The sequence below is a fragment of the Drosophila gunungcola genome, unplaced genomic scaffold (genome assembly GCF_025200985.1).
Source record: "Drosophila gunungcola strain Sukarami unplaced genomic scaffold, Dgunungcola_SK_2 000001F, whole genome shotgun sequence".
In the NCBI taxonomy this organism is placed as follows: Eukaryota; Metazoa; Arthropoda; class Insecta; order Diptera; family Drosophilidae; genus Drosophila; species Drosophila gunungcola.
In genome coordinates, this window is record NW_026453197.1 from 19,585,037 (window position 1) to 19,599,323 (window position 14,287).

At 36.3% G+C, this 14,287-nt stretch overlaps 2 protein-coding genes across 2 annotated transcripts in view; one reads left to right on the forward strand and one right to left on the reverse strand.

Moving 5' to 3' along the window:
* Window positions 1–4,125: 4,125 nt before the first annotated feature.
* Window positions 4,126–14,287, forward strand: part of LOC128262503 (receptor-type tyrosine-protein phosphatase N2) — a 45,471-nt gene continuing 35,309 nt past the window's right edge. Inside the window, 2 exon segments of the mRNA XM_052996806.1 lie at window positions 4,126–4,347; window positions 4,394–4,444. Of these exon segments, the coding sequence (XP_052852766.1) occupies window positions 4,420–4,444 (25 nt within the window). The 5' untranslated portion in view covers window positions 4,126–4,347; window positions 4,394–4,419.
* Window positions 11,847–13,132, reverse strand: LOC128262509 (nascent polypeptide-associated complex subunit alpha). The gene has a single exon (XM_052996811.1). The coding sequence runs from the start codon at window positions 12,970–12,972 to the stop codon at window positions 12,103–12,105; it is 870 nt and encodes a 289-aa protein (XP_052852771.1). The 5' UTR covers window positions 12,973–13,132; the 3' UTR covers window positions 11,847–12,102.

Below are 14,287 nucleotides of genomic sequence, written 5' to 3' on the forward strand. Positions count from 1 at the left end.
AACGATATATTTTATAACGGATAATAAATCGTTTAAGAAGTTGCATTAACCAAAATTTTAATTAAATTCTTAATATTATTATTAATCACAATGAAAAATATAATACATAATAAATTTATTACGGAGAATAATTCCAGATATTTTTTTTCGGCTAGCAAATCGATTAAGTAAATAGGAATCAATTTATTTATACGTAAAAAATGTGATGAATGAATATACTATACATTTGATGTGGCAAAAAACAATAATAAAACTTATCTTTTGTTTATTTAACGTGTCATTAAATATAGATTAGCAGTACATGTATAGAACATATTTCGTTTACGACGAACTCGTAAAATACGTATACGTAATATTTTGCTGCAGAATTTTTGCACACATCTAGTACGACTCAAAATGAGAATAACCAAATGCATTTTTACCCATTAACCATTTATTTTAATTATATTTTTAGTTAATTTTTTAAGACCTTTTGAGTATGGACAGGTTTTTTATTATAGTATTTTTGTAAAGATAAAACAATTCAGCTTATGAATATGAAAAAACTTTTCATTACATTAAGATTTTGTAACACTAAAATTAATGAATTAATTAATATTTGGTAGAGCTAAATGCACAAATTATCTGTTTACTTACAATATATTGGTAATGGCTTACATGCATATAGAAAACCAAAACAAGCATAAATAGATTCACAGCTATATGGATTAACAGCAAGATACCATATTGATGTCAAAGTTATATATGGATTATCAGGCTTTAGTAAAGACCCTAGCTTATCACGCTTTATGATTACCGTGCAATTCCTTGTACGACGTTGTTTGTTCAGGGATTTAATGCAGCACCACCATTTGTTGTTGTTGTTGTTATGGTCCTCAGGCGGCAGGACATGTGACTCGATTGTATTTTGAGCACGGATATCTGAGTTGGCGTTGCCATAGTCGTCATTCTCGGAACAGGACTCGCAGGACTCGCTGGATGACGACTCATTCATCAACAATGGCGACCTGCTGGGCGTGGGCTTTGTGCCGACTTCATTGCGATTGATTGAATGCTGTTGACATGGCCGAAGAAATAAAAGATGAGGTCGGGTCAGCCCCAAGTGCGTTAAATTTAGCCCGAACCGGACTTTAGCCATAAATGTCAGACAAAAGCCAGCTGGTTGATTAAGAGTTGCGTCAACAAACGGAAGCTTACGGAGGCACACATTATATGAAACGAAAATATAGGTTCGCGTAAACATAAACAAGTCGGCCCATAAAATTGGCCATTCATAACATCTCGCATAAAAACGCGCAGATACAAAAACCATACTAAAAGCTGAACTTACGACGCCACTTTAGTTTTAATACTAAACCAAAGCACATATTCAGATTCGGTTTCAGATACCTAGGAGCCTATATGAATATAACATTATATTTTGAGGGCCCCCACAAACAAAGTCTAGCAATTGCACAAATATTTTGACACAGGCCTCCGAACAAATAAGCAAACAAGTTTCCGTTCTGTTGGCATAACAAAGATTGATGGTGGGCGCTAAAGTGAATTAAATTGGCTTTAACTTTGCCCAGAATATTAAATTTTCACTCTGATTTTGGGCCACCGTTCTTAGGGGGATATATTTAAAATTAAAATTGACTATGAATCTTTCACAAGATTGACAATTATTGGACTTTGGGAACTTTATCAAACTTTTGTTGGGGGCACAAAATAAATATTTAGCTTGGTATTGACTAATTTATTTTTAGACAGTTTGTTTTACACAGAAAGATAGGTTATTGTCTATTTTTACAAAAAAAGTACCTTAGTTTTTGAAAATTCAAAATTTTTTAAAAACTTTTAATCGTTACAATTGAAAGATCAGCTAAACAGAGAAAACGAGCAAAAATTTTAGGGGCAAAAGCATTTTTAATTTGCGCCAAAAACGTCGAATTTAAAAACTCTGTTTTCTCTGAGTAAATGTCTAACTTAAATTGTCATAAAATGTTCTTCGTTCACAAAGGACTTCTTCCTTGTTTTCCAATGAATTTCAACCACAAAACCACCACAGCTCATTATGAGCTACGTTTATAATAACAGGAAATAATATAATAAATTAAATAAGCAATTGAAATCTATTTATATCCCTTTTAATTGCAAATGAGCCCCATCCGCAGCTGGAGGCACTCATCAAAGGAAATGCAGATTAGCTCTACCTTTTTATATATATATATAAATACATTAGCGTAAGGTCGTTTAATTAGCTGGCCCAACCCTCTCGCTCGTGTAATCATTCACGGTAACTCCGTTACGTGCAATTAAAAGCCGGATCGTGTTAAGCCCCCGATAACCTGACCTCTATGGGATTATAAATGGCTCAGGAATGTGACAGGATTGGTGGGTGTATAAGTTGGCAACGGCTGTCGAGGCAATAGCTCAATGCAATTAGTTTTAAACTGAGCAAATATTAATCATAATTCCATACGCCATACGTCATACGACCCAGTTAAACAATATCCTTGCCTAAACGCAGAGCACACTCATCCATGACATCAGGCCAAATGGGATACGTACGATACAATGGCGTCATATGGACAAATGTCTGTATTACACAAAAACTCGACTATGTCGTCTACGACAAGGCCAATCCATTTAGTTAATGAGATTGCAAGCATTTTGGTGACATTGAAAACGCGTTTATTAGGGTTGCCCTGCCACCCAAACAACCCTAACCTCTAACCTCTGTTTTCAGCGAAGGGTGCAACGCCCCTCGTTTTTTTATTCCTTCAGTGGGAGTTATTACAAATGGTTATGTGAGCCAAGTTCATTCATAAAAGGCGCTGCTGCGTCAGGCAACAGACGAAAAAGCCCGGAAAAACCAGGGGGGCGGGCTGAAAAGAAGAAGCTGGAAAAATAAGAAACACAGTGAAAGAAAAATCAATGGTGGCGATGGCAACCCTGGCTTCTACACCCACCATTCTAAAAATAGCAGAAGCAGAGATATCAAGTTGTTAAATTTTCGACACAATTTCGGGGCCAGCAGTTGCGGTTGGTCGTGTGAGCTAAGCTCCAAAACTGACTTGGCACTTTGTTAAACAGCCAGCAAAGTAGCCCGCACACATAAAATGGAGAGCATCGCCAAACGAAAATGAAAGGAAATTTAACAGGCACAGTACTATTTCGAGATATGAGATTAAAACTTTTTATGGTAAAATTGGGTGAATCTAGATCCCTCTTTTTTTAAACGAAAAGCTTTCAAAATTAGCTTATAGGTAGTCTAAAGTTTATTTTACATTTCATGGTAAAGTTTTTTTAATAATAAAGTTGTTAATATTTTTTTTTGAATAAACTGGTTTAAAATCGTGGTTTCTGACATAATGATAGATATGTTTAAAACATATGTTAAAAGTTTGCCAAATCTAGATCTATCTTTTGAAACTTAAAAACATATTTTGTGTGTTACAAATAATTTATAATTAATTACCATTTTGTATAGCTGCTTTTAAATTACTGTTTCTCGAATGTGCATTATATTGAACCATTTATTGAAATAGTTTTTCAAATTTAAAATTGTAGATCGCATTATCAAAAATTAATAAAAATGTCCTTTAAACCGTAAAAATTGATTTTTTTTTATTTAAAGTCTTGATTCTGAAAACTAGGTTATGTTTTTCTTAGAGAGGCTCCACTTTAGTATGTAAATGGTGGCTGGAGGCAATTGGAACTTTCGCGCTGTTGCTATTTTTGGCCACCGAATGCCGCAGGAAGCGAAAAGAAAGGAGAGTAGGTCCCAAATAGACCCGAATCGAACTCGGCACCGGAGTCCCGAACGCCCATCCTTTAAAAGGTAGGCGCCGCCTTCGAGAAAGCTCGTGGCTTGCGCGGAAAAGCTCATTTTGCGTGGGCGTCGCGCTGCCAGCGCAACAGGAGCAGCCATGGAAAAGCGGTTGGGGGAAAGGAGGAAAATCGGAAAATCGGAAAAGTACCAGCTGGCCAAGCAACAGCGAAAGCTGCCAAGCTTTTCCCGATTTCCCCAGGCAGCTGGAAGGGCAGCTGGAAAAGCGACTTCGGCTTGGAGTTGTCGGCTGCTTTCGTGCACACTACCTGATGCTCGAAAAACTGTGATGAAAGCTGAAAACATCGATGGCATTCAGTTCAACCTGGGGAGCGGAGCACAGCGAACGCTGGCCAAGTGTTGAGCGGTTAAATAAGAAAAGTGCCCGCCTACAACAAGTAGGCGGCTGAAGTCCCAGCCAGTGTTCTGCGCCAGCTACTTCATCGCCCGAGGACCGAGTGCCAGTGTCTCAGCCTTAGCCTCAGCCTCATCCTCATTGCTCCAAAGTCGACCTGCCAAAGACGAAGAAGACGAGTCCTGCAGCCTCATTCGTCCTGTTTTGGGTGCGATAAGCGTGTAAGCCTAACATATGGCACCCAGAGTCGATGCCAGCCGTCGGCACTTCTTGCGGTGAGTCAGAGGACTGGGGATTGGGATTGGTGATTGGGTACGAGGGTCCAATTTGAAAGAAAAACTTTTACTTGCTCAGCTAAATGCAGGTCTGAAAGTGAATTACATTATATGATGGTTATCGTTCTGCTATTTGGTTAACATTTCTTTAATAGAAAACAAATGAAATTGTTGGAGATGTATTCCCTTAAATCTGATTTTGTGTATTTTTATTAGAGAATAATATTTACTTTTGATTTTCATTTGAACCCATTCTTGAAAGCTAATCTTTTATTTGCTCAGCTAAATGCAGGTCTGAAATTGAATTACATTATATGATGGTTATCGTTCTGCTATTTAGTACGATGGTTAGTTGATTTACCAACTTATCTTTAATAAAAAACAAATAAAGTTGTTTGATTTTTTGTGTATTTTTTTTTGAGAAAAAAAAATATAAATAACTCATCGAACTCATTTTTAAAAAGGAAAACTTTTACTTGCTCATCTAAATAAATGCTGAAATTAAATTGCAGGAAATAAATGTTAGCTTTTTCCTATTTAATTTACATAGTTAAATAGTTGAATAGTTTTTAGTGGTTAATGGTTTCTAGCTTATAAAAAATAACATAGCGTATACTTAATATTTGACAAAAAAATTCGTTTAGTAAAAAACGAAATTCACACTCATTGTCCCAATTTGTTTTACAACAGATTTATTTGAAGTAGGTAAGAGCTAAAATATAAAATTCAAAGTTCATGATAAAAAATGTGAATGCGTATACTTAATACTTACAACTTTGTTATTAAAAGATCTAAAGTGTTACCCAAAATCTTTTTTAAGCAAAGAGTATAGCAATTAGCATTAGACAACTTTAAATACAATTTGTAATTTTATAATAAAGGTTTTATATATTACTTTTCTAACTTACAACTTAAAAAAACTTCTAGCCACGATACAAATGTTCATATCCCATATAAACAATGTCCATTTTTTTAAGTCAGACGACACTGCATCCCATTTTAAGTCCTTATTGATATTGACGCAATGCAATATATCAATTTAGCCAAGCGAAATTAAATTGATATTTGATGTTCTTTGCCTGAGTAAACATTACTTACAATGGACGTCAGTTAAAAGGGCGTAGGTCGTACGCTTTCAATTAAAATCGGTTAAATAAATCCGACAGGTAGCGGCCAAGAGAAATAAATAAAGCTGATCGGGGGCAGCGAAAATAACCAGAAAGTAGCCGGCGGACAGAAATTTAAATCGAACGCAATTCAGTGTGATTTAATTCGAGAAAAGACAGACATATTGGTTACATAAATTCAATTATAATATGCAAATGAATCTCGTTGCGGATTGTTCGCTTATATTCCTGACAATTGCCGTAAAATCATTGGAATTTCACAAATTATTACGAAATTGTTCAGCCGAAAAGGAAGTGGGTTTTCATATCAGGTGTCGGCGTACGTGCGTGATGATAAAAATTCAGTTAATTAGGAAAACATTATATTTATCGAAAGTGGAAAAGTCTGCTATCAGTTTTCCACTACAGATAGTTGTTACCCATTAAAAGGGTAGATAAGCCTGGAAAAAGAGTACATCATAAAAGCAGAGAATGCAACAGTATTCTTTTTCCTGAGCTGCGCAATTTGTTTTTCCCGAAATTGATTTCGTACAGCCCTCAGTTTTCCCCGCCCCCCGCATGCACTTTAACAACATTATCAGTTTCGCTGGAAATTCTCTACCCCAGTACTGGATGGCTGGATGGTTGGTTCATTATCCATAACCTTTGCTCTCCTTTCACCAGCTGCATTTATGAAGCGCAATCTGAATAAAATATGGAACATAAATTCCAGCAAACGGAAATGTGCTTATTAACTGCATGCAAAAAAATTTAAAAGGGGAAAAGAGGGCGTTTTTTTTCTTCTACTGAAACATAAGCAGCTTTTCCATAAAGAGGGTTCTCCTTTAGAGAAAAACTCAGTTTTCGAGAAAACCCAACACAAATTCCTTGAATATTTCCTAGGCAGCTTATAATTGCTGTGATGCCGAAATTCGGTAGCACAAAAGGGCCAGAGGTAAACTGTAAAATGCTAAAAGTTTTCGGTTTGAAATGGAAAACAGTTTGCCAAGGGAAAAGCAATTTACCTTACATGCTTAATATATGAAAATAAAACTTCTAAAATAACTTATCTGATGCTGTATACCTGACACAAAACCAAAAAACCTTGTTTAGATGTTTGCAACAATTAAATCCAGACAAAAACGGCTTAAGACAATAACGATGGATGTGATATTGTGTAAAACAATTGCAATTTAGAAAATCAATTTGGGGAAATTAGTATAGAATATATGTAAACGTTTCCTTTTGTTTCCCAATGACGATTCATTAAAAAAAAGTTAGTCGTCATTTTAAAAAGGTTAGGTATTAATAATCTTATATTTAAATAAATGTTTGATATGCTGAATGGATGTATCTAGAACACTAAGAAAACAAAGGAAATGTGGTTCTAAGCAAGTTATAATATTATATTGAGATAAATATATGCCTAATTTTTTGTGTACTGCAAGAATACTTTTTAAATTTAATAATTTTTGAGCTTGTAAACTTAAACACTTTTGCAGAAATAATCGAAAATTGTATTCTACAAATTTATATTTCTTCGAGACCCGTTACAATCATTTATTTGCTTAGGATTTAAAAATTACAATATTAATATATATTATATATTATATAATAATTTCCATCTTGAAATGTTATACAAACATTTTTAGCTTTGGCTTTGTATGGTATTGTAAAATTGAATTCTAAAATTAAAATCGTTTGAGACCCGTAACAATCATTTATATGCCTAAGAATTAAGTCATAATTCATGGCACTTAGGAGAATAATTCCACGCTGATTCCCTTAACCCGAGCAAAATGTTAAATTTTTCAATCCTTTCTCCTGCTCTCTCTCATAATTGTCCTGCCACTTACAACTGGCCCCCGCAATTTTCCATTTTCGCCCACTTTCAATTGCCGAATCCAGCTGGCGAGTTTATCTAATTGCTTTTTGGGATAGAGGGTCCTTTATATTTTTGAAGAGGCGGCGGAAATGCCTTTCACGCTGGGCTGGCCCAGAAAAAAGGAATTGTGAATTGTGTGTTTGTGTTTGTGGAGATGGCGAATTGTACACATTGTGCACAGGAAGCAGGAAGCGAAACCAGGATGAAAGCGATTTGTTATCCTTTAGCCGGGATCCGAGCATCGATTATACAAAGGCCGGGAAATGCGAGCCTTTCGAGGCCTTAAATCACCTGCCACGAGGAAGTCACTCCCACGTGTTGACTCTTCTTTTACGCGCTTTTCCCTGTTCAACACACTGGTGCTCTCGATATTCACAATTATAGAGCCCCAAGGAGCCCAGAAGAGCTCTAAAGTGCTGGCAAAAACACCTGCGCAGCCTCTACAAAACCCACTTTTGCCCATCCAGTCGAAGCCAAACACAGGCGTCAAATCAAATGGCAAAGAGCTGGCAAACACTTCAAGGAGCCAGAGGCAACACAGCTTTCAGCATTTAACCCAACGGGATGGAAATGAATGCGGAAAAAGTCAGTCCCAAAGAGGGGAGCTTCACATCATCGGCGTCATGATTAGCTCAGCAGTATATGTACAGTGGCGGTCGAAATAATAGTAGTTTTTCAGCTTATGGAAATGGCAGGCAAAAAAAGTTTGAAAACAGCTGTTAAAAACATTGGTTTGTTAAAACCAAGTAAATGTTCTTAATTAACTGAGGCAAATATTATATAAAAGTCCACATTTATCATAGGTCAAAAAAATTTTAAAAAGTTTACTCAAAACTTATTTTTAATTTTTACTTTTATATTTTGGTCAAATATTGATTGTAATATTAATACATAAGGTATTTAGCTATTTTCTTAAACTTTTTTAAAAACATTTACTTACAAAAATAACAAAACATATTGAGAAATTTTAATAAAGGATTTAAAGGAACACTCTTCTTTTTTTGTGAAAAATTAAAACAATATAATTTTTTTTAAACTCATTTCTTTATTGATGAGTAAGCCTTGTAGTCAAATAAAAGAATAGTGGTCCTATGCCATAATGGAATCTTTTTGAGCGATTTAATTGTCCCACTGCTATTGTTATGACCGCAGCTGTATGTGTATGAACTGAGCCAGAAGGAATCCTCACTCTGAGTCCCTGTCTTAAGTAGGTTAGGCAGATCCAGCCAGGCCAGAAGTATAATGCTGAAGACAAATCTTGAAGATTTTGGTCAAGCAATGCGCACCGAAATGTGAAACCCAAATCAACTTGAAAGTGAATGGAAAGCCACGAAAAAGAAAAACTTCTCAGGCGAATGGGACAGTTGGCCAAACGTTGGCCGCAAAACCAGAAAGGGAAAGTTTTTAAGCGCCAAGGAAATGCCGGGGAAACCAAAAGACCGTTTTATGCCCAAGAAAATTCTTGTAAAACAGAAACAGAAGGTGGCATTCAGATAAAGGAAGTCTTTAAGCCTACACAAAAAGAAATATGAAAATTTCTATAGGTACACAAAACAGAAGAAAATTAGATACACAAGAAAGGTAAATTTTTTGATATTATAAATTACAAATATGCACTATTAGTTTTGTGCAATAAAAATAAATTAGAAACTTTATAAATTCCCAAAAGTAAAAAATCCTTTTAAAAGCATATTATGACCTTTAAAATGACATAAATATTTAAAAATACATGGTTTAAAGTCAAAATACAAAATTCCAAAAAAATTAAGTTTATTTTCTTTACTTTAATAAAATGAGTTCAGATATTAATATTTCAGAATCAAAATGTTTTATTGTATCTAAGAATTTCATTATGATGTAGTTGCCCAACGAAATATAAAACATGTTTCAACTTTTTATTGTGTAACAACAAGAAGTTTATCCTTAGTAAGTCCACTTTCGTAGTTGATGAATTCTATTCCAGACTTGAGTGGGGGCTATTAAGCATTTTACAACTTTCGTATTTGTTGCCGCATTTTCCCGGATTTGGTCAGCACGGAGATGAAATAGCCGTATTCCGAGCGGGAAGTACTTCAAAGTACCATTTCCAATTGGATAGTAAATTGTGCTGCCCAGATGCCTGCCGATTGCCGCGACTGTCAACTGATTTGTATTTCGGCAGCATCTTCAATTCCGCTGATTAAAGGAAAAAACCAGCTTAATCAATTTCCGGCTAGGAGGAAAATTTCGTAGCTTCCCCCAAAACTTTCCACTCGTAACCGACACGCGCCAGCATTTTTCACTGGCAAGGGCGCATATATAGTACAAAGTTTCCATTTCCATTGCCACTTTTCCGGTGGAAAGTGGAAAAGCGAGCACGTGCGAGCGCCCACAATGCAAAACTAAAGCCTTCTTTACGGCTGCTGACGACAGCTGCAAATTAAATAAAATTAAGTTTAGAGCCAGCTATTTATTAAGTGGCATTTGGCGTATTGTTGTCTAATTGTGGAAAAGTCAAGCTCGTTTCTAATTGAGTGAGTTCCCGCGGAGAAGGTCCTGTGAAGTCACGTCATCAGCAGCCACTTCACCTGTCTCTTCCCCCCTCAAAAAAAGTAGAAACGCAATCCTGGCATCGTCAAAAAATTTCTTAACAAACAAAAAATGAAGCAAACTTGGGAAAGCCGAAGATTATATACTCTTGAAGCAATTACAAAAATAAAATATTCTTTAAAACGACTATATTTTGATTTTTATGCGTAAATGTTTCAAAATATGATATTTCAGCTTTTGATATTGTTATCAGATTAAAACCGGAAATCTGAAATTATAAACCATTTATATAAATGTATAACAAGATATTTGTATAAATTGAAAAACATCAAAGATATTACATTGTTTTCTTAAATTTTTCCTGTTTAGACCAAGAATATAAGAATATATAAACCTTCCAAACTTTTGACTAAAGTTATAATACCCTCTGCAAAAGTATACAAAAATCCAAGTTGAGTACTGGCAGAGACTTTGCCAAATGGCTTAAAAACTAAGTGAAGAATAAACAAAAGTGCAGTGTCAGCGGTGCAAAGAAAGAAGCTATTAAATTTCCGCCACAAAAGAAAATGGCCAAGAATGACAGTACCTGAAAGGAAAATTGGCATCGCAAAAAGTCTAGCGCTGATGGAAGAGCAAATAAAAAGGAAATAGCCAAGCTTCGCATATCCGAAAATCGCCTTTAAGTGAAAACTTTCACTCCCCTTACTGTGTCAAAATTAAAATGAGAAAAATGTCAATTCATTAGAAGCGGGAAATTAAATTAAACCTTTGAATGTTTCAAAGTTTCAAAGGAAAATGTCTGTATCCGATTTAAAAACGCTTCAATTGCGAAAACTTCCGCTCAATTATTGAAAATATTCCGGAAAACAGGAAATACCTTTCCTTGCAAATAAGTCTCATTTCTTTGCATGTAAATAAATTAAAATCCACTGGTAAATATCAAACAGCAATCGAATTTTACTATACATGCAATATGTTCCGCTCACCGGAAATTGTTGTGCTTGTGAAACAAGTTGATTGTCGGTATTTTTCCTTTACAAGGATTTATCTTGGTTTGGTTTATTTTCAGACTCAATAAAGCAATACAATACTCCAATAAAACTGAAATCGAGTAGGAAATGTGCAGCTGTAACTTACATGGGGAAATGTCCGTCTACCGGAAACATTATTGTTGGATGAAATGGAGATTTGTCACCCTAATTTGGGAAGATATAAAATCGCTTTTCTTGGTGGTGCTGAAAGTTAAACATAAAAACCATTTTGAAAGCTTGAACTGAACATTTTCCTTCATTTGCAACTTTTAAACAAGAAACTAGTAAGTTAGAATCAGTTAATAAAAAATTAAGGCAAGAAGTCGGTGTAGTAAAATCTTAAACATATTTTTTGTTTTCCTTGTCATTAAGATTATAATAAAGTAAGCATCATTAAAAAAACTCATACATAAAATTTGGGTTTTAATAAAATTCTTTAGTTAAGATAACTAAATCTTTTTTGTTGTAAATTTAATCAAGTAAGCAAATATTTCAGTTAAGAAGGGTTTTGTCCACAGCAAACGTACTTAAGATGTTTTGCATTTCAAGAATTGAATTTTATGTGCAAATTGTGTGTTCAAAATTGCAATTGCATGTTGCATTCAAAAACTTGAATGTAAGGACTTAACCAACAGCTAAGGCCATAAAATAAAAGCTTTTTAAAATTCTTTAGTTTTGACATGTACAAAGTTTCCTCTTGTAAGATCTTTATTGTTAAATATAATTTTTTAAAAATTATAATTCTGTTTTTCAATATGGTGAGTTTAACCATGTTATGCTAGTAAGATTTGTGAATTCGAGATTTTGGTTTTCAAATATTCTAGCTTAGAAAAGCTTAGCCCACAGCATAGTAAGTATTGTAATGAATTTTAAGTACAGTTTGTGTATTTTTGTTTTCAATATGGTGAGTTTAAGCATTTTATCTCAGTCGTACTTGAGTATTCGGAATATTGGTTTACAAATATTTAAATTATGAAAAGCTAAGCGCACAGAAAACATAGTTAGACAAAAGTGAAAGGGTTGTATTTCAAGAATTGAATTTTAAGTGCAATTTGTGTATTTAAAATTTTGTTTACATGGTGCATTAATCGTTGGATGGTACATGGATTAGCCCACAGTCAGGGCCATGATGGCGTTGACCACATCGTTGCCCTGCTTCAGCAGTGCCTTCATGGCCTTCTTCCGCGAGCAGGCAGCCTGCATCTGCACCAGTTCGATGTCCTTCTCATCGAGATCCTTGGCAGCCTCCTCGTCCACCTCCCCGTCGTCATCGTCATCATCGTTGGCTACAGTGGCATCCGCTTTTTTGCAATCCTCGCCAGTTGGGATGCGGTAACGCTCGGCAGCCTGTGTGGCGGCTGCGTTGGTTAGATCCTCCACACGGATCTGGCCAAAACAGATGATGGTCTGCGAGTGCGGAACCTTGTAGACTTCCGGCTGGTTGATGTACAACAGGATGTTCTTGCTCTTTATCATGGTCACCCGGTACACATTCTCCATGGGCTTGAGGTCCAGCTTCATGAGCAGGCGACGAGCCTTCTTTTCGCCACGCGATTGCTTGTTAGAATCGGCGGATCGCAGGGCCAGTTGGCCGAGATTGGACAGATCCTCCAGCTTGTCCTGAAAATCCTGGGTTCCCACCAGATCGGGGGATTCGTCTTCGCTGTCCGTGGATTCCCCTTCATCGCAGCCACTGAACTCGGCCTTGGAGGATTGGGGCTCCTCCGGACATTCCATGTGCGCCAGCAAATTGACGGGCAACTTTTGGGCCAGGGACATCAGTTTATTGAGATTCTTGCGGTACCTGGAATCCATTTTGATGGGCTCCTTCTTGGCACTGCAGCCAGGACTTCCTCCTGATGATTCTACCCTAGATCCTGCTTCTTTGGCTGCCACCTCCTCATCCAAAGTCTTGATCTCCCCCTTCAATTTGGCCGCCAATTGAGCCGCCTTCTTCAACTTTTGCTTCTTGCCCATCGTAAAAGGATAAAATATAAACGTTGGATTTGCGCAAAAATAAGTTTTGTGAATAATTTCCAAGCGATGCTGACGCACGTGAGGCGATTTGGCAGAAAGAAACGGAAGTTCGAGAAACTTTTACTGTGTTGGTAAACGCACGTATTTCGTTTGACAGATCAAGCTATCGATATATCTTTCGATAGTATCGATTGCTTCAATGTAAAACATTTAAAGTGTAAAATGGCTATTTTCGGTCAACCAAACTGTTTGAAAACGATATATTATATCGTCCAAAATAACTTTTATTAAATACATTAACCCAAAAATCGTTTTTTGGTTATACAAATTTGCAATCTTTTTTCGGGAAAAAAAAAATCAAACCATTCAAAAAAGCATTATGTAAGCCTGGTTAAACTTCGGAAAGATCCGTTTCAGTAGTTTTAGTTCGGTCACCGTATTCCAAAATGGCAACTCGAAAAAAAAGTTTAAAGTTGGTTTCGGATAGATTTTTTTTTCTTCCCACAACCATTGCTTACTATTCCATCTTCCATGTAGTATATTTCGTGTCCGCACCCAAGAGCTCTTTGCAAACAATTTAACTTTTTCCATGCAGCTGCTGCTTGCGAAGCGTAATAAACAACATAAATTGCTGCTTTCACAAAAGTTCATAATGCAATGAGTGGCTACTGAAAGTCAAATGCTGAAACGAATTGCTTTTGAGGCAGTCAAACACAACTGCTGGATAAGCAAACAAGATTGAACGTGCAGAGCAGGTCAGCCAAAATCTGTCGATATCGATATTTGTCGGTGCACAACGGAAACGGATTAAAAAAAGTTAGCAACTCCATGTTGAAAAGTAGCTGCTGTTTCTCAAATCGAAAATTGGTGTTATTTCTTAAAACGAAAACAGGTGTTATTTCTCAAACCGAAAATGACATCTGCCTGCGAAATTTTCACTTTTCTGGTAATAAAAGTTTTGCGGCAACGCCAAACAAATTCAATTGAAATTGATGATTGGAAAGCCATGGCTAAGACGTGCCACTCGCAGGAATATTTTTGTCTAACAAAGCCAATTGAAAAGTGCCGAGAATGTGGAAAGTGCAGCAGTGGGGAATATTTGCATGTGCAAACAAGTCGCGTGTCGCCGCGGGAAAAGTGGAAGACCGGAAATGCAATCGGAATGAAAATGGCGGAGGAGCAGGATGTGGCGAGCACAAAGGCACATCACATCTGGAGCTATTTTCCTCCATTTTAATTGCAGTCGTGGTCGCGGTTTGTCGGCAGTTAAATTCGAGGAGGAGGTGCCACAAAAACACGGTTTGCGTGGAGCGAA